Raw genomic sequence first — 20,747 nt, 5'->3', positions numbered from 1 at the left:
TTTCTGCTTTTTGGCCCTGAAAAACTAGTTGCTATAGCAGTATGTTTGGGGTCATTGTCTTACTGTATGAAGCGCCATCCAATGAATTTGGAGGCAAATGCTTGTACTTGAGCAAACAATATGTTTCTGTACATTTCAGAATACATTCTGCTGTCAGCAGTAACATAATCAATTAAGACAAGTTAGCCAGTTTTTGTGGCAGCTATACATGCCCAAACCATAGCACCCCCTCCACCATGTTTCACAGATGAGGTGGTATGCTGTAAATCTGGTTAGTCAGGAACATACCTGACTAACCAGAAACACCTGTCAAGCCAATTTTCTAATACTTTTGGTGCCCTGAAATAGGGGGACTATGTATAAAAAGGTTGTATTGTTCTAAATGGTGAAAACAATCTGAAAGAAGAAAACACTGAATTAAAGCTGAGAATCTCTACTTTAATCTCATAGTAATAGTTTTATTTCAATCCAAACTGTTGGAGTATAGATAAAATGCTTCCTCTTTCCAATACTTATGGAGGGCACTGTAGATTCAACTGTTAACTGAAATATCCAGCCAATGCTTCACACTAAGTGGGGACCACACAAGTACACAAACTGTTTGAGAGTAGCTTCTCTATAACAACATTACTGGCCTAGCACCGAACTGCTAAAACCCTCAGATTGAGGAAATGGAAAAATTAAAATTTCAAGCTATGCAGGCACTGGAAGATATTACTATGGCAGGTTTTTCTAAAAGATTAATAACCTTGCTATGGGGAATCTAGGTCGCTATTAGTCCATGTGCTTTAACAGGAAAGACAGGCAGTGGGGGTTGGATTGAGGGGTTTAAGAGCCATAACTGGTACTGTGCATAAACCAAGGCAAGATTGGAGGAGAGCCTCTATTTTCGGATAAAGCTGAATAAAACCTGTCCTCAGTCACAAGAAACCTTACTCAACTCTGAGATAAAGAGGTGAGAAGTTTGCCTATGTCCAATTACACTATATTCTTTCATAGATGAAAGTACCGAGAACTAGACACAACTTACCATTACATTACATTAACTTACCTCAGTCTTAGCTTTCCCTCAATTTCTCTGAGCTGCAGAAGGCCACTCATATCAATGTGAGAGGACCCTGCATGGAGCATCAGTGTACAGTACCACCCCAACGACGATATACTGTAGCCAAGTGGACCACACCGGTACAGCATACTGTCAGAACCATGCCAATGATTTACATCATCCCCAGCTCCCTCACAGCTGACTCATCAATCTCATGATGTCACCTTTCTATACCAATCCATGGAGATGTGAACACACCCTAATTTGAGCTTGCTTGAACTTTCAGTGTTCAAAGCAACAAGATTTCTGTTCTCATGCTTGTGAAGGATGTCATAATGATAAGAGGCCCTACCACATTGTTTTATTGTTGAATTAGATAGACAGAAGCTTGACATAATGTGAATTTCAGTCATGACTTCAGGGTGAGTGCGTTGATGAAATCAGGATTTAGTCATCCTTGACGTGATGCTGGGGCAGAGCAGACCTTCTGTTCCTCTCTCCCTCTCCTCATTCCACATACAGAAGTGTGCTAAGAGATAGAGGGAGCCCAAGGCATGTTTTTTCATCTGCCAAGAAGCTGCTCGTGCATATCCCAATACACTCACTCTGGGGGTGGCTGTCCTCAGGCTGTGTGTGCAAAATGTTCAATTTTAGAATTGTGGATTTTAAATCATTGATTCAGTCTTACTGCACTGCTTCAGCAATTGCAGCACACAGTAGACTAGTCTACAGTTACTCTGTATCTTAAACTAGTAATTTGAATATTTCCTTAAGTACAGACAAGTGTGGAGAGAGAGGAAAAGCCAGTTAAATCCAAAATATAGATAAGGAGATAATCTGCAGATTCTGTTTTATTATTGTTCTTCCATTGCAATAGATTAGAATTAATAAAACCAACACCTGTAGGTCCTTATACCTACCTTGTGTATAGTAGGTCCCATTCAGAGCAATTACAGCCATTACTGTAATCATCCCCTACAGCCAATGGCTGAGCTCTCTGTTGCTACCCTCTCTGTTTCTCCTCTCTGCTCTGTCTCTGCTTCTGTTTACACGCCATCATAAATAATAGTTATGGCTGCACCACTCTTCTCAAAAGCACTACAGTATCTTCAGGGGGCTAGGTAAGGGTTATGAATGCTAAATTCTTTTCAGCCATCCCTCTGGATAGAAAGTCAATTATGTATAGACTTGTGATACAGTACATAGACACAATTACATGATATATGATATTGAATGATAGTGGAGCTGATGGTTAAAAAGCAGGCATCTGTCGCCATGCTGTTCTGTGTATGCAACTCCTAACTGCAGTAATCAGAAAGCAGGGTGCAGACAGGGACTGGTTATGCATACTCCTATTGACAGATACTGTAGGAACACACCCCCTCTGCTGTTTGAAAATGAAACTACACACTGAAAGAAATGTAAAAGTGGCTGAGTCATCCTCCCTTATCAAATATGTCATGTTAGAGTAGGACAGGACCAGAATATTGGAAATAACATTATTGGAAATAATGAAACATAAAAGAGTTACTGTGCTGTGAGTGCCACACAAGTACAGTAATGTGTATGGTACTAAATCTGCCATATTGTATTTATGTAAAGGATAGATATTTGTCAGAGGCCTCAGTATATGTTATGTATAGTACTGTTAAGTGAGAGTAAGAGCCCGGATGGACCAAATTGCTATAATTGGAGAGCAGTGGAGGCTGGTGGAGGTAGAAATCGGAGGATGGGCTCATTCTAATGCATGGAATATAGTGCAATGAGGAATGGTACCATGCATTAGAATGAGCCCATCCTCCGATTTCTACCTCCACTAGCCTCTACTGTTGGAGAGAGCCATGGTCTCAATTTACTTTGCATACTGTGCACTTGTGTAGAATTCTATTTCCAAACTACAGAACAAATCCAGTGCAAATCCATACAGATACACTAAAGCAGGGCCTGTCTGTGGCAGATACATAATGCTGAATGCATTGTTATGACTCAGTTAAACTTGACTTAGTCTTGTTATGACTCAGTTAAAGAATAAAGAACAGAGACACTAGGCAGGTTGCTGAAATAGAACTGCCAACTAAATGCTCTGGATTCAGCCTTCTATCTTTAAAAATACCTGCATATATAACATTTATACAAGCCCCCACACACCTGCAAGTGGCAGGTAAATATTTAAACTGCAGCAGTGCAGGTTCAATCAAACCTCTAGTTGGGCAGTTTCCAATTATACCTCAAATAACAGGTTGTTTTGGAACCTGTTTACAAATAAAACCTGGTACCACTTTCTGATAAGACCAGCAGACACTTGTTTGGCCCACCCAGATAACGTTTTAAGACCCACACCCAAACTCGTTGCAATGGGTAAGAATGTGACACGGAAAAACCTAATGTAGGCCTCAATATCTTATTCCACATGATATTTGTCTTATTCCACATGATATTTGTCTTATTCCACATGATATATCCCCTAATGAGTTATATACCCCCTAAGCATGGTGAGGTAGGAAATTAAATGAATCTGGTCCTCTACTGCCCATTCTATCATGACTTCCATCAAATGTTACTTAAAGTACACAAAAAACAACTGAATATTACAGTGTGTGGTTGTGTGACAGTAAGATATTAAATTGCTCTTTGATAACAGCATTTTTGCAGTAGCAGAATACATAACACAAGGCATGGAGTAGAAGAAAAATACATCTAAACAAGAATGATTTCATGATATACTGCACTAATTATCTGTTATTGCTATTTCATGTCATAGTATGCCTTGGTTTGTATGTTTGTTTTGAAGGTTTTATCCAACTCACTACTGTTATCTTGTTTGTAAAAAATGTTTTGTTCAATGTGTCTTAGTAATCCTGTGAGGGATGGGTTGTGTCATTTTCAAGTCTATCCTGACCCATGAGTCATAACTCTTTATCAGTGGTCTGCAGAGAAAAAACAATGTGGAAATGTATAATAGATATACTGTAGACTTAGTTATGAATGAATAAAATATGTTAAGTTTTGAACACATCATCATGTGGAAATTAAACTACAGCCCAGACCTCTGAGGTCCAGTTGTCCTCTGAGGCCTACAACACAAAATGTCCAACAGTTCCACATGTCTACTTTCTATATCCCTCAAGTGGAGCTGTTAGAATTCAGCTGTTAAGCACATACAGTAGTTGGAGTAAATGTAAACAGTTTATCTGGAACCAACAAGAGAATTCAGGAGGTGAGTCCAGTATAGATACTACAGAGTTGACCATACCTGTTTTGGGGATCACAGTGTGCAGGGATGGACCCCTCCTGACTTTCAGGGGGTGGAGGTAGAGGTGGGGATGCAGGGTCAGGTGGGGACTGGGTAGATGCAGGAGGGGGCGTCTGGGGCTCAGAAGGCCTCTCTGGGGGGGTAGGGGGAGGGGTGGGGAACTCAGCTGCGTCCTGGAGGAGGTGGGGCGGGAGGGCAGGAGGGAAGTTGTGTCCAGTGGGAAGAGATGGGGAGGCAGCAGGGGCAGGGTCACTCCTCTCAGCCTGCTCAGTCAGAGAGGACCTGTGTGGGATGGAGACGGGGTTAAGGAACATAAATACAAAGCCATTAAGAACTTTTATCAGGCAAGAACACTCCTAAAGTAACTGCATTTTAATATCTTACAGGAAAAAAGTAAAAGCTTTCCACAAACCTAATAATCCATGTCTTCTCTACAAGTGGAAGATAATATCAAAAAGCGTACCTACAAAACAAGATCTCTCTATTCCTGAAGCGATTGAACCCTCAGTTAGCTTAAAACCCATTTGTGCCGGATGCTGCGCTACGTAGCATTGCATCTACCGCCGGTTGCTGCGTTACGCACATTTGAATTTGCCGCCAGTTGCTGCGCAGCGCAGCATTTTTGATTTGTCGTAATTTTCATGAGTGCAGCATATAATGCACTGTCATTGGTTCAAATACACATGAGGTGGGTCTTGTTGATTTTTTAAAACCACGTGAGCACCCAAATGTCTTGTGGTTCGCCGAACGCACTTGTATATCTGATTGATTTTCCGCGACACGACAAGACATTTGGGTGCTCAGGTGGTTTTAAAAAATCAACAAGACCCGCCTCATGTGTATTTGAACCAATGACAGTGCATTATATGCTGCACTCATGAAAATTACGACAAATCAAAAATGGCGGTAAATTCAAATGTGCGCAACGCAGCAACCGGCGGTAGATGTCGCGCGGCAGTCGGCACAAATGGGTTAAGTGAATCTCTTTAAAGCTCTTTCCAAACAACCTTACAGTGCCTCCTCAAATCAAATCACATTAACAGACATTGACCCACAGTTAGCATATACAGTACACACTGACTCCTTCCACTGTTCAAGCCCCTTGCATGATAATATGTTTTACTGGTATGATGAGCTTGCCCCCTGTGGTGTAGTCCATTTGTGGTGCCAGTAGGCAGACTCTGTCATCAGTGGGCACCTGGTGGACAGTAGGTTTGGCACAGACACAACAACACAGTCTTATCAAGAGTAGTACACCTTAATCTGACAAGCAGAGCTCCGGCCGCCCATGCAGCTGTTCCCCGCCGGGGGCCTGCCTCCTGTTAAGAGCTCTAAAAATACTCAAAAAATACACCCCCCACCGCAGAGCCTCACAATGCCCTCAGCAACTGCACATACTGTAGCACTGGCCTGCCTGCCTCAGCACTCTCTAGTCCAACAGTCCCTCAACCCCCAACAGTCCAGCTCATTTAAGACTGAAAATGGAGCCTCAGTCCTGTTTCTTACTCCCACCCAGAGCAGGGCTTAATAACATTTAATGAGGCAGTCCATAGTAAGCTTTTCTTAGGGCGTAGCTACAATATACTATACATCTAACAGTGTTCCTTTTTATAGGATACTGCAATACTGCTACAGTTCATACAGCATGAATAATATTATTATTTGTAAAACTATCTTTCTATAATCATTGCTGAATGTCTGCACACAGAGCACAGTTAAAACTTTAATGTATCTTGATAAACACTATTAAAATAGGCTCCACTATATATACCAATGATTCATATTCGCTGAGCCAGCCCTTGTGCTTTTGAGTCCATACTGGGCACACATACTGTACAGTATGTCAGCGAATGTGACCAACTTGGCACATGCAACTAGAGAGAGAAAAAAGGCCACATTCAGAACACAGCCTGAGCAAACAATGATAATACTTTTAGAACTGCCTTGTAAGATGAAGACAGTGGGAGGAAGACAGAGAGAGATACTGTATAGAAAGAGAGGGAGGATATGATCCCAAAATGGCCTAGCATAAGCATATATTGTAGATTTGCATGTGGTGGTTAGGTGCTAGCAGTACTGTTGTGTTCTGTTTTTATGTGAAGATGATGTCAGCTAGCTCACTGCGTTTCACAGCTGGAGCTCTCCAACTTGGCCCAGCACTGACATCTGTATATGTGCAACAGTAGAGGCTTTGATATACACTAACAAAACACCAAACATTCTCTGTGTTAAGATGTGTCAAGATGCTTACTCTAAATCACAGTATGCACATATCCAAACAAAAATAGAAATATTGTGAACACAAACAGACACACACACACACACACACACACACACACACACACACACACACACACACACACACACACACACACTCTTATCTATTGGAAGCAGATGGAACGATGAGGAAGGCCTGCCCAGACAGATAAATAAAGCCAGCTGAGGGAACGCGAAAGTGGCTTTTTAACAGCTATAAAAATAACAACAGTACCACTCCTGTGTCCAGGCAGTCACTCACAGCAGCAGTCACACTGTCACACTTCTGTTCACACACACTCTGCTCACATTCTCCATCACACTGATTGACTGAGGGGTCATTAGCTAATGTAAAACATGGTTATGTGCTAGCAGCAGAAACAAGCCAGTGGGATGAATTTAAGAGTTGCAATTCAGTTAGCAAGGATAGCAAGGACATACAGCACAGCATACCGTAAAGACACACAAACATACACTTTGCTTTATTCATTCATCCACAAACCAATTTCCACCATTCTCTAAACTGAAACGTTATCGTAAGCCTAAATAAAACAAATGACAGCAATTTAGATCCATCTCATCTACTCAAGCAAAGTCATACAGTATGCAACCATCATCAATTGCCATAGCAACACGTTTCTGAGCAGTAAAACGTCAGTCACAGCCCTCCTACTCGCTAGTACATCAGCATTGTGGACAACACTCGTGCACCTGTCAAAGAGACACCTACAATATCTCTCTAAACAAATCCTTTTGAAATAGAACACTGACCTTGCTGTGTAGAAATACTTGGATACTTACTACAAAGCATACGGGCAGAATGACTCAGCGTGCCATGAAGGTCAGGGGAGGCTAGTGGAAGTAGAAATCGGGGGGACGGGCTTACTATAATGCATGGAAAGGAATGAGAAATTGTGTTAACGAGCCTATCCTCAGATTTCTGCCTCCACCAACCTCCCCTGACCTGATGAAGGTAGACTGAAAGTAGTTTAATACAGATACACAGTATCTACAGTAATTAATTCCTTGTATAACTGTCAAAGAACATGTTACTTTGTATAAAATATGTAAGCAAATACCAAACTTGAATAAGGACTCCCAACTTCAACTGGACACTGGGGGAGGACACTAGACACCCCAGCTAGAGCTAAGCTACCACAAATGTTTATTATAAACTGAATAGTCTAGTCACGGAGTGATGTCAGCTGTGAGGAAACTTGGGATCATACAAACACCAACAACTCTAGGTTTGGTTATACATCACAGTTGAGTAGGTCTCTCTATAACAAACACTGAAACTGTTTCTTGATTATCAGGTATCAGAAAGTACACACAAGTAGGGGGAGGAGAGAGAGAGCAAAAGAAAAACACAGCCTCTGTCAATTCCTTTCCTCCACACCACGTTCCATTTGACTCTTTCTCTCCCTCTCATTTCCTCCCTCCTTCTCTCCATTCGTCCCTCCCTCCTCCCATCTGGTGAGGTCAGCGCCGGCAGAATGTAATTAGCGATAGTTACCTACGGGGCCATCTGCTACAGCCGTACGGCAGGACCCTCACAGACATGTAGAGAGAACAACAACTACAGCTACAAGACCTACTCAACTTACCCAACATACTTCCATGGAGGAGTCCATCCCAAAACTAAAGGAAAAACAATGCTGGAGATGGAAAACTCTTTTCTTTAGGTGCTGCACTCCAAATACCAGAAATACTTTGCTTCCCAGTTCTTCTCTCTTTCCAGTTCTCTCTCTCTCTCTCTCTCTCTCTCTCTCTCTCTCTCTCTCTCTCTCTCTCTCTTTCTCTCCTTCTCTCCTCTCTCTCATACACACTCACACAGCGGCACATGCTCAAGTGTTTCTCTGAACTCTGGCTTTTGTTCCAGTCCGTCTGGCCTGTGCAAATGACTTCAGAGTGCCTGAGCTGAGCGCCAGCCCAAATTCCTCCCACTCCAGTGTTCACAGCTTCAACTCACGGCCCGCCAGAGCCAGAGAGGGACTGACAGCAATGACAGCCTCCAGGGGCGGGGAGAAACACACACACACACACACACACACACACACACACACACACACACACACACACACACACACACACACACACACACACACTCATTCATGCACCAGGTCCTCTACACAAGCAAACACATACACACACACACAAACTTGAACAAGCTATTTATAAAGGAATCTACATGTAGGCCTATTGTCTACACTGCAGGAGTGATAAGGCAAGTGTTGTGATTGGCAGACAGCAAGTGCACTGCACTGGCAGGCGAGATGGCTCCAGGAGTATAAACCAGACAAGAGGAAAGAGCGGGAAGAGAGAGATAATAGAGATACAGTACCTAGGACAGGTAGAAGTAGAGATGGAAAGGCTACGGATACTCCATAATAAGTGTGCAAGATACAAACAAGTAAAATGGCACAGAAAAAGTAACAATGATTTACATGGAAAGTTCAGAACTGTTAACAGTGCTTATAAATTCATATGCCCATGAGGAAACACACACAGAGGTTATAGTGAACGCTACACCGATTTACTGTTTTTTAGCACTGGGTTCAGTGCAATGACATCAACAAGTAAAAATCTGGAGAAGACATTTCAAGCCAAGGCTTAAATATTCCTCCTATCATAGGCCTTTAAACCACCCTAGACAGAAGCAACCCACCAGACCCTCAAGGTGTCTGTATTGGCGACAAAGCAACTTCAGGGACACTCAAAGATGTACATTTTGATTGGACAAGGGAGAGGTAATTTGCTTTATTGTATGAAGCTATATTTCCCTCAGGCTCCCTGATGCAAAGGAAACATACATTAACTACAAAAATCCAAAACACCCCATTAGATTTTCTTCCTGTGTACAGTAGAGTACCCTGATATCATCCTTACTTATTTCAGTTGGAGAATTGATTCTTTCCATTGTCGTATGCCATAAAAGAATACTTAAAACAAGTGAACAAGTTAATTAGCAATCATCAGCAACCTTTTTTATTCATGTTGTATTGGTATAATCCGTAGCTTTTTGTTAATCAGGGATTACAGCAAAGCTCTTTTTTAATCCAGTCTGTTTCTGACTTTAAACTTAAACCATTTTAGCATCAGTCTCATCGGGTAGCACTAGTCTGGCAGTCTTCTAGTCAGTGTAACAAAGTACACTTTCAACTTCACAGTATAAATTATACCAATAGTGTTTGAGTTATGTGATGTGGGAATTGTCTGCCGTAGGGTTGCTGAACTCACCCACAGTCTGGGGGTTCCTCCACTGGATCCTCCTCCTGGCCTAGAGGGGCAGCTGTCTCTTCAGGGGTACGAAACTCAGCTTGAGGAGACTCCAGAGACAGTATAGGTCTGGAAAGAGATAAGTTGATAAGGAAAGGGCTGAGAATGAGAGAGGAATATTGTTATATGCGTACAGGCTGAATGGCAGATGACAAATGCTTTCTTTGTGTGTGTGTGTGTGTGTGTGTGTGTGTGTGTGTGTGTGTGTGTGTGTGTGTGTGTGTGTGTGTGTGTGTGTGTGTGTGTGTGTGTGTGTGTGTGTGTGTGGCGTGCACGTGCCCGTGCCCGTGCCCGTGCCTGTGTTTGTTGTTTCAATTGTAGGCAGCTGTGTGCCTGGGTGTGAAAAGGCTCATTCTTGCCCAAAAAGACAGAGTTGATGTCAGAGTTGATGTCATCTCCTGGATATAATAGGCCCCAAGGTCCACTAACTACAAAGTCATGCTCTGTGTTTACTTCCTCATTCATATTCATTGTCACACTGCTCTTTGCAATATCATCCATAACAACTAACATGGCTTATTTGCTAAGAGTAAAAACCTCTGGCAAAGGCTTAATATCCCATATGAATGTTAACATTGGAAAACATCATAGATATTGATTTAAAGGGATATACTGTATTTATGTCAAAAAGTATTTGTCGTTTCGGGTTCTGTTCGTTGCAGCAGCTCAACATACCTACTACTGAAGAAGCAAATAAACAATTCCATGTGTTTCGTTATTGCATTTTGTATACATTCCTATATACGTTCCTGTATTATAACTGTCCCCAACTGGAAGTTGATGTCATGTAAATTGATTGTTCAGGCATGTTTGTGCATAATCTTGTGATATTATAGATTATACTTGACAGCATGTTAACACTGCTCTGTATGGTTCATGAGGGGGATGCTCTGACCTTTTCACCATTCCCACACCGAGAGGTGCCACATGTCATTAATGGACCATTAACATTAAATCTCACCATGGGTGTAAACATATACAAGTGGGTGTGTGTTTATGTGTAACGTATCGTTCAATGACTTGTTCATATTCACTGGTTATATAGTGATCATATCGTATTGTACATGAACAATGTATTCTATAACTGGATTTGATGACCCTCATATTTAAGAATGAACAGTGGTATCATGAATTCCAAAAAACCACACTCTCACCTGCATTCAAATCATCACACGCAGAATTACACCAAGACACACTCATACATAGAGCAGAGTGCAGACTATGTACCTGATATCTGCAGTAGTGTCAGAAGACCCAATTCTGTTGTCTTGTTCAGCCTGAGAGAGGGAGACAGCCGCCCGTAGTGCTTTAACCAGCCAGTCTGTCTTTGGCTCAGTCTGTGATACTGGGGCAACACCATTGTTAGCTGATACCTCTGTCTGTGGTTCTGTGACAGCAACTGTATCTACAGACATTTCCCCTGCCGGTGAGTCTGTGGCTGGGCCTGTATTCACTGATATCGCCCCGGTGAGCTCAGACAGTAGAGAAGCAGCGAGAGGGGTCACAGAGGTATCCACTGGGGTCATCGTTACAGCAGCCAGGGGACGCTCAGCAACAGTATCACACACACCCTCATCCTGTGTCTTTTTGCCATCACTCTGGCCTGGCCCATATCCCTTAAATTCGGTAGGGATGAGTGTCAGGCTCCCAGCCCCATAGAGAATGTCACTTGTCGGGGGTTCACTGCCACTGTGTGTATCTCCACCTCCAGGGCACTGTGACACAACTTTTATGAGCCCCTGTTCTTCCTCTGTTTTATTGTCCTCCTCTTTTGTCTCATGTTGTCTCTTCTCTTCCTTCCTGCTCTCTTTCTCTTTGTTCCTGGCCTCCATATCCTCCTTTCTGGCCATCTCTTCTGAGTCAGGGCTTTGTATGAGGGTCTGTGCTACTGTGTGGCTTTGTGTGGCTGGGGTTTTGTTGGTGGTCTGCAACACATGAAGTTCAGACACTGCAAGCTGACCAACACACTCCTGAATTCCACTGGTGTTGCCAGTCGCAACCATGGCAGACAATGGCTCTGCTGCCATACATTCTGTATCCACCAGAGAGACATTAACATTTTCAGGGGTGTCTTCTGCCTGGTCTGGACTGAGTATGGCCTCCTTATGAATCCCATGCCCATCTCTGCTGACCTGTGATGAGACAGGACATTCCAGCATGGTAGCCTCACAACTGTGTGACACAGTTACAACAGGAGCTGCAGTGTTCTCTGTGGCCTCAGGTTTTCCATGTTGGTCTTCACAAGCTAGTGCCATAACTCCTGTTCTCTGACCCCTATCCCCCATATCTCCCACCAACACGCCCTTTGACATGGCATCTAAGCTGCTTGAATCAGACATGACCAGCCCAAGCCCAGTACTTTGACCCTCATCTGTGTCATGTTGTTTTTCACTACCATGAGAGCCGTCAGTGACGCTGCCAGAGTCTCTTTCCACGATCCCACAATCTCCATGTAAATCAATGGAAAGTTGACTACTAGGAGGCATATCAACTTCATGGCCCCTTGATATAGCAGTATTCTCCCCCTCCTCCTCCCCTCTGCCTAGAACGTTCTCTCCATCCATGACACAGTTGTCATCACTTCTAAACTGAGCCATGTTTTCTGACTGATTCAACCCCCCCAGAGAACTCTCTGCTCCCTGTGTTACCCCCGGCAACAATGAGGTTGGGGTTTCAATGCTTTTGTTATGTGAATCTCCTCCGTCACTCCTCTCTAAACTACCACCTGACACCTCCTCTGAGGTGCCACTGGATCCTGGCTGCTGCTGCTGTTGTTCTTGTTGCTGAGCAAAACATTTTGTAAGAGGCATGGAATCTGATTGGTTAAGAGGCCTGTCAGAGCTAGGCTCCAGTGTTGCTGGCAGCATTGGGTAGAGGCTCTGGTCTAACAAAGGATAAGGTGCACTACTAGACTCTTTACTACACACCATGTCCTTAGATAACTCTGTGGTAGTGAGGCTGGGAACAGATGAGAGCACAGCCTCCTCCCCTTTACCTGAAATGTCTCTTTTATCATATCCCTCCTCCTGCACAGCCACTACCTGTGATTCCTCCTGCCTCCGTCTCTGCCTCTGTCTCTGTCTCTTTCTCTGTCTCTGTCTCTGTGTCTTTTCTAAATGCATGTCTCCAATTTCCTCGCCAGCTTTCTTATCTGTCCCATTAGGTTTTTGTTGTGTACTTATCTGATCTGGGTTTTCACTCTGTTGACTCTGTTGACTCTCTTTTTCCACCTGTTTATCCAGTGTTTGTATTTCCTCATGCTTCTTTTCCTCTTCACAGAGTGTGACATTTTGATCTACCCTTTGGTGTTTTTCCTCTTGTGGTTGTTTCCCCCCAGTGTCTCCTTGTGGTGGGGCGTTCATTAAAGACACCCCACCACTGACAGGTTTTACACCGATGGCCTCTACCTCGGGCTCAGGTCCAATGTTAAATGTGGGAATGATACTATCAGATCCAGCCATTGACAGCACTGTGCCATGGGGCTGGGATGTGAAAGGCGGTTCTTGGTCGTCTGTCCCACTCTGTGGAGTTGTGAGCTCTGGTATATCAAGGAATACAGTTACAGATCCTACACCAGGTTTGGAGATGGGCGGTGCTGACCTTTCACTGATCTCCTTTACCTCCTCTACCAAAGTAACTTCGTCACAGTCAGTTGTATGCATGTCATCACTGTCTCTCACATCTTTGTGCTCCAAATCCTGTTTTGTTTGTGTCAGTGTCTGTGTCATTTCTTCAATCTTTTCACCACTCACCTCATCAGTGAATGTGATGCTGTCATGACCACGGCTGTGACTGTCCATGGGTCCAGGAAGGGAGATGTCACAGTCATTAATGAACTCCCTATGACTCAACATGGGCCCCGGAGGCTTCAGCACCACTCTGGGCTTACTGTCATACTGAGCGTTCACTAAGGGGGACTGGTCTAGGACTGTCATATCTGAGACAACAGCGTCAGCCTCAGCCACAGGTAGAGAGTCTGTAGAACTCTGTGGCCTTTCCCTACGCTCCATGGGATCTGTGATAGGCAGGTCAAGACTTGATTGATCTAATTGGTTTGAGGGCTGATCTGTAGGCTCATCAGGATTGGTCTGCGGAGAGGCTGTTGTGGTGGTCAAGGTCATGTCTTCAGGGGTTGTTGTGTAGCCCAGCTGGGTTGAGAGGGGCCCATTGGACATCATGGTTGTATGGTGGGAATCACAGTGGGACTCACTAGAGCTAGTGAGGTGATGAACAGGAGAGGTTGTAGTTGATGAAGAAGGGAGAGGTTGGATATCCACATTTTCTGAATCTGGGTCAAGGACGGCCTTAACTAAAACATCACTCAGTTGAGATGAGGCCTGAGGTCTGTCAGCATCTACTAATACACCAGGATCTCCATGTGGTGTTTCTGCTAGCTCAGTCTTATCTAACACACACACTTTTGCTTCTACCTCGTCTCCATATTCCCTTCCTCTCTCTGAGACCTTGATTGACACATTTTCAGCGTTTAGGTTATCAGTTACAGAGAGGACAGCTCCCTCTCTCTCTCCCTTCTCTGAAACACTCAGTGGCGATTTATCATACTTGTCATCCAAAGAGACCCCACTACCTGACTGCACACAGGGCTCTGCTTCGGTATTTATAATTAACTGACCTCCATCCAGCTTCTGAGGCTCCTTATCCTCTATCTCTTTAACTGATCTGTTCGTCTGGGCTTCCTGCTTTGGCTCCTGTAGTTTAGCTTGGCCCATGGTTGCAGGGGTGTCTCCAGTGGGGGCTTTCTGTGGTAGGGTTTCTAGCTTATTGAAGCTGAAAAACTCCTGGAAAGTGAAGCTAGCCTCTGTCACGGGGTGGCGCAGGCTCTCGTGCACTGTCAGTGGAGGCAGGGAGGCACAGTCCATCGCTGGTGGTAACATATTGATGCTCACAGAGGAATTGTCTTCCTCTTTCACAGTGTCGGTCCAGTGTACTCGTCTGTGGCCCCCGCCGTTGTCCCTCATAGCCAGCCGAAACACACCCACGCCAGCCATAGTGGGCTCCACACTGCTACTCTGAGGCTGAGCTAAACTGAGGAGTTGGGCTTGACTCTCAGCAGCCCCGGCCTCTGTGCTGGTATCAGCCTGGACCTGTTGACTGTGGATCACCACTGCAGCTAAGCTCTGCGATAAGGCCAGCAAAGGTTGAGATGGGTTGGGCCGTAGACAGACTTGGCTGGGTTCCCTCTCTGTGTTTGTAGCTGTTATGGAGGCTTCTCCTAGGACAGGTCCAGGTTCAGGTCCCTTCTCTTCTAAACACAGGCTCTGTTTGAAATGAGCCCTCTGCTCAGCCTTTGTGCCTCCCTCTTTGTTGCCATGCTCAGAGTGAGTGGGGAGGGGTGAGAGAGCTGAATCACAGCCCTGCTCAGTAGAGATGCTGGCGGTAGAGGGGATGAGCTCACTCCAGCACTGCGACTTTAGTAGTGAGTCGGCAGCATCAGGGGGCGGACACGTCTCAGTCTCTGCTGATGACAACCCGCTAGTAAAGGCTGTCGGCTGGCTGAATGAAATCTGCTCTCCAGCTGCCCCTCCTTTCTCTCCCTCCTCCTCTCCTCCTCTTTCTCCTCCTCCCTCTCCCCCTCTCTCCAATCTGACAGTGCTGTCTTCCTGGCAGTCACGTCCACTGAATAGCCCGATGGGAGATGTATCGATGTGAACTGTCTGGGGAGATTCCTTCTTCTCTCTCTCCCCGACTGGAGAGAGTGTGTCTGTCCCTGGGGTGCTGTTGGAGGGCTCACCCCCTCCCTTCCATTCACTCCCCACTGAGCTGTGTGGTATTTTGTTGCTGCAGCTCTGGTCAGCTGCAGCCTCTGTCTCCTCAGCTGAGAATGCAGTTGAGCGTTTTATCTCAGTGCAGATTAACGAGTTCTGGTCAGGGAGTCTGGCCAGGAGGATCTCTCTCTCCTCTTCTGCAGAGCTCAGCCACTTTTCTATTCTCCCCAAATCTCTGTCTCCTCCTCCTGACTCTGTTTCTGCTGCCGTTACTGTTACTGCTCTCTCCAAAGATTCCCACCTCTCGCTTTTTCTCTCTCCCTCGCCTTCTATCATTTCTGGCATCGTGGGTGTTGTCAGTGGCAACGCAGCAGCAGTGGCTAACGCTGAAGCCTCTTCAAGGGCACTCCCCTCCTCCTCCTCCTCCTTCTCTCCTGCACAGAATCGGTTCAGAAAGAGGGTGCTGTCCGGGTCCTGTGTGTATGATTTTGCTCCACCAATTAGAGGGAAGACATGTGTTTCCACATCTGATCTCTTATCACAGCTAGCGGCATAGGCAGTGTTGAAATTAAATTGATCGATAACTGTTGTCTGGACAGATGTCATAGATGTATTTTTGGTATTGTTAACCCCTCCTTTGCCGTGGCAGTTCCGGTGTGGAGTTTCAGGCCCCTGATACAGAATGCTGGGGCCATCTGTCCCGCTGTGGTCATCTAACTGCTGGGGCCCCTGGGGAAGGGCCAGGCTGGGGTCAGGTGAACTCACCAGGCTGGTAAGATGATCCTGCCCACTCTCTGGGTCTAGAGGTGGGGGGCTGGGGTTGGGCTTTCCCCAGAGGCTCAGCTGTTCCTGGAAATCTGAACTCTCACCATGCGGCTCTCTACATATCCATGTCTGAGTGTCTGGCTGTGTCTCTGACTCTGTGATTGTCTCTGAATCTGTGTTGGGAGGTATGTGTACGTCTGTGTGTGTAACCAACATGTTCTCTATATACACCTTATTCCCTAAATCTGTACTATTTTCCGAATTAATATATGTATGTGTCTTTGAATCTGTCTGTGTGCTGTGTGCCTTTGCCTCTGTATTCTGTTCTGTTTGTGTGTCTCTCTGTGACTGTGTCTCATTGTATGTCTTTGACATTAAATCAATTTCCTGGTCTTTCTGTTTGTCTGTCCGTGTCCTCACATCCATCTTTGAAAGCACTGTCTCCTGTTTCTTTATTGGTTGATGAATGCTGGGCTCTGTCCTTTCCTCCGGGGTATACTTAGGTTTTCCGATGCCCTCTGATAGAGTGATGGTACTAGAATCCATCTCTGCCTTTGATTGTGTATCACTTTGTATCTCTTTAGCAGTGTGTGTGATCTTCATCACAGTCTCCTGTATCAGTGTCTTATGTTCAATGTCTGAACCTACTATATTAGCCTCTCTCTCAGTCTGTCGCTGTTCAATGGACACTGCATCTATCAATGTTACTTTAAATGAATCTGTATCTGTTAGCAACTCTGATTGTGTGTGGGTGTGTGTTTCTTCCTTTACAACTGTTTCTGCCTCCTCATCCATCAGTGTTGGTATGCATTGGTCTTCTTTTGCCTCTTTCTCTGCTTCCCCTCCAGTCTGTCTGTTACCTAGGATGTAATCTCTAAAACTAAACACAACTGTATCCTTCTGACTGTTTGGCTTCTCACTGTTTCCATGTGTTTCCTTGTTTCCATGGCTACCATCACTGTGTCCTGGCTGTATTACCACTGGAGGAGGTAGTGATGACTCACTGTTCTTATTAACTGTCCCCCTAGCCTTTCTCTCCCCTTCATCCTGGTCTGGGTCCTTGGGCAAGGCCACTAGGGGCCACTGGTCAGGCTCCCAGATCGGTGTGGCCATGGGGGGGTCCACTGGGTGAGGTATGCCCAGGGAGGCCATCTGCTCCTCACATTCCTGGAAGGCCTCTTGGAGCTCCTGGTCGAGGAGCATGGATGGGGACAAGTATGGGGGTGTGGCAGTGGGCTGGGGTACAGGGGGCATCTCTGTGAGAACTGGGTTGCCATCATGAAGCCTGAGATCCAGGGCGGGGTGACACCAACAGGAAGATGCAGGGAAACAGGGTTAGAGCCTGGCTGATCAGAAAACAGCTGTTCATTCCATGGTGCAATAGAAAACTCCACCAATCGGGCAGTCTGAAGTCCATGCATTGCAATCTGCACACTGCAATCTGCACACTGCAATCTGCACACTGCAATCTGCACACAGTACACTTATGCATTTAGAAAGCCTATCCTAATATGAGAATGCTTAGCAATATAGCATCCACATCCACATACATGACCATAAAAGCCTGCACTCAATCCCAGACACCCAGACCCACACACCATGCACACACGCATGCACGCGCACACACACACACACACACACACACACACACACACACACACACACACACACACACACACACACACACACACACACAAGCAAAGCAAAGTATTGTTATCATATCAACAATAATCTTCTCATTAATTAGGGGACAGAGTGGTCACTTAGCATTCAGGGAGACGAGCCTGCCATTATCTACCCTTATTAAATTCAAGAGGCGGACATGATGCACGTCACACAGACTATAGGTCTACACTGCTGAATCACTACTGCTGAGTCACTGAAGGGGCTCTAGACTTGAGAACCGTGGGGTTTTTTGCAAAATCATTACTTATTTTCTTTCTTATTGGCTTGCATTTTGACCATTAGTTTCCATTTTGGAAACACAGATGAACAAATGATTACAAAGCTGCCTTAAGATTGAATAATGACACAGCCACATGATAGCCCTAGGCTCTCTCTTTTCCCTGAAAACGTAACCTCGGCCCTGACAACAAACCTCCCACTCTCCCCCCCCCCCCACCTCCCACTCCCCCCCCACCCCACACACACACACACTCTAGCCGATCTCTGCATGCTTACTAGTCCGGCACTCCCTTTTAAAAGAGAAAAAGATAGAGAGGCAGGTGTCTGGGGAGGAAGTATGCTCCGCTACATGCTGCTGCCTGTTATATAGGCCTCGGGCGCTGTGGTGCAGCCCCTCCCCAATGCTACTGAAGGTTAACATGACAAGGGCTCCACAGCTCATCAACACTTTTTTATACAGTAATGTCATGCAGGTCCTCCCCCTTTCATTTGTTCTACCCTTCCTTCCCCTCTGGAGCACAATGCACACACAGTCTCATATTTTCTTGCTGCTCCTTTTCATGTTCAGTTAGTGAGGTACAAGGACAGAACTTCAGAGCTGAACACTGCAGAGAATTCACTCAAGCAACACAGCACAACCCAGGCAGTGTTTGAAAGTCAACAGCAGATCCAGCATCGCACACAACAAACAGAGAGAGAGAGAAAACTAAGGATTTACTCATCATTCTTGAGAACATGATTAAAACAATGTGTTATAATGTTTTAACGTGCTTTACTTGCATACCACAATGTTGTAATTTAGCTTTAGCAGGTACTGGCAGCTAACTCCTTCCTCAGTCTGAGGACACATAGCAACGGCAATACATTCCCTCTCTCTCATGCTAGAGACACTCTGGTACCTCTTCTCTACAGCCACCACTTGGGGGCTGACTTCCATGTGATGCTGCATTCCAGCCAGCAGAGGGTTCACTGAGTGACTCAGGGTCAGCAGCTCACTCTTCATCTCACCTGACCTAGCTTGCGTGCTAACACACACACACACACACACACACACACACACACACACACACACACACACACACACACACACAGAGAGAGCACCCAAATGAGACTATTATGCATAGTCTAACCCAAAACAAGTTTCATTCTGATTATAAATATTACTATAACTCATTGACTGAGATGATATAACGTCAGATATGACAAGATGATATTTTAATGGAATGGATTGTTCATGAATAACAAATCCCTATTTTCCATAATTCCTCTCTGATCAGTAATACAATCATTAAATTCCCATTTTAAGTTACAGTTTGTAAAGTGTTTATAATTGGTTTATAGATTAGTTAGTTTCTATAGCATTTTTGAATTCATTATAAACAGTTATAACTCAATAAAAATGTGTGACAAATCCTCTCCTATCCCTATGTCCACATCTCGCAGTGTCCAACCCATGCTCCTCTTGTCTGGCTTCAGATATGTGTGTGCTTTAGTCAACTCCTATGACATACAGATCTGTAGTCAAGCAATCTCTACTCTAGCTCCTTATGGTTAACCTAAACAGTGATTTTCAACTTGAATTGCATGGCTCACAAATCAGAGAGTAGTAGGAAGTTGCCATGGCAAGAGCAATGAAAGTAAATTCAAGTACTATGGAGCTAACACACTGATTAACAAAAAAGAGTTTTTTTTTTTTTAATCAAGCTCTTCTTAAAAAATGCAATATTTTGATTACAATCAAGGTATGGAAAATACTCACATTTCAAATATAAATATAAATATAAATCTGATGATCGTGTCAAGTCAGGTCTAAAGACACATATGATATAGGATACTTTACTTTGATCAAGTTTCAGTGGAAGTGCTTTAGAATGCAAATTACTCCAGAGTGAAGCTGCAATCTTTGTTTTCTGTACAAGAAAAAAAAACACTGTAACAGTTGTCATCTGCATGAGTCCAATTCCCAGGAATTGTAAACACCCAAACAGCAAGTCTGTGTGAACAACTTGTGTTCTGTCTACAATTTGAGGTCAACCACTCTCTTTACCTGACATCATCAGTGACAATGTTGAGATCAATCTAGGTTTTATATTTTATTTTATATATATGTGTGTGTGCATATGAGGCCTACCCAAGTGAAGACTCCCAGCCCAGGTGTTGAACTCAAGACTGAGGTCTGTGCTGGGCAGCAGGTCATGAGGAAACTCAAGCTCGTCCCTGTCATGAGTCACATTCATTGACAGATTCCTTCTCCTCAGGATTATGGGTCTTACATAGTGTGTGTGTGTGTGTGTGTGTGTGTGTGTGTGTGTGTGTGTGTGTGTGTGTGTGTGTGTGTGTGTGTGTGTGTGTGTGTGTGTGTGTGTGTGTGTGTGTGTGTGTGTGTGTGTGTGTGTGTGCAGATGAGGCCTACCCAAATGAAGACTCCCAGGTGTTGAACTCAAGACTGAGGTCTGTGCTGGGCAGCAGGTCATGAGGAAACTCAAGCTCGTCCCCGTCGTCCTCCGTCACCTGGGTG

General features: G+C 44.7%; 1 protein-coding gene across 1 annotated transcript in view; it reads right to left on the bottom strand.

Annotated features, from left to right (window-relative positions):
* Window positions 1–20,747, bottom strand: part of tacc2 (transforming, acidic coiled-coil containing protein 2) — a gene marked incomplete at its 5' end in the record, with an annotated part of 54,667 nt that overhangs the window by 29,273 nt on the left and 4,647 nt on the right. Inside the window, 3 exons of the mRNA XM_083694564.1 lie at window positions 4,299–4,580; window positions 9,795–9,902; window positions 20,643–20,747. The exon at window positions 20,643–20,747 is cut by the window's right edge and continues 122 nt beyond it. Of these exons, the coding sequence (XP_083550690.1) occupies window positions 4,299–4,580; window positions 9,795–9,902; window positions 20,643–20,747 (495 nt within the window). The remainder of the gene's footprint in view (window positions 1–4,298; window positions 4,581–9,794; window positions 9,903–20,642) is intronic.

Source organism: Argentina silus, assembly GCF_951799395.1.
Source record: "Argentina silus genome assembly, chromosome: X".
Taxonomy (NCBI): domain Eukaryota; kingdom Metazoa; phylum Chordata; class Actinopteri; order Argentiniformes; family Argentinidae; genus Argentina; species Argentina silus.
The sequence above is the reverse complement of the archived record's forward strand: the minus strand, read 5'-3'. Positions and strand labels throughout refer to the sequence as shown.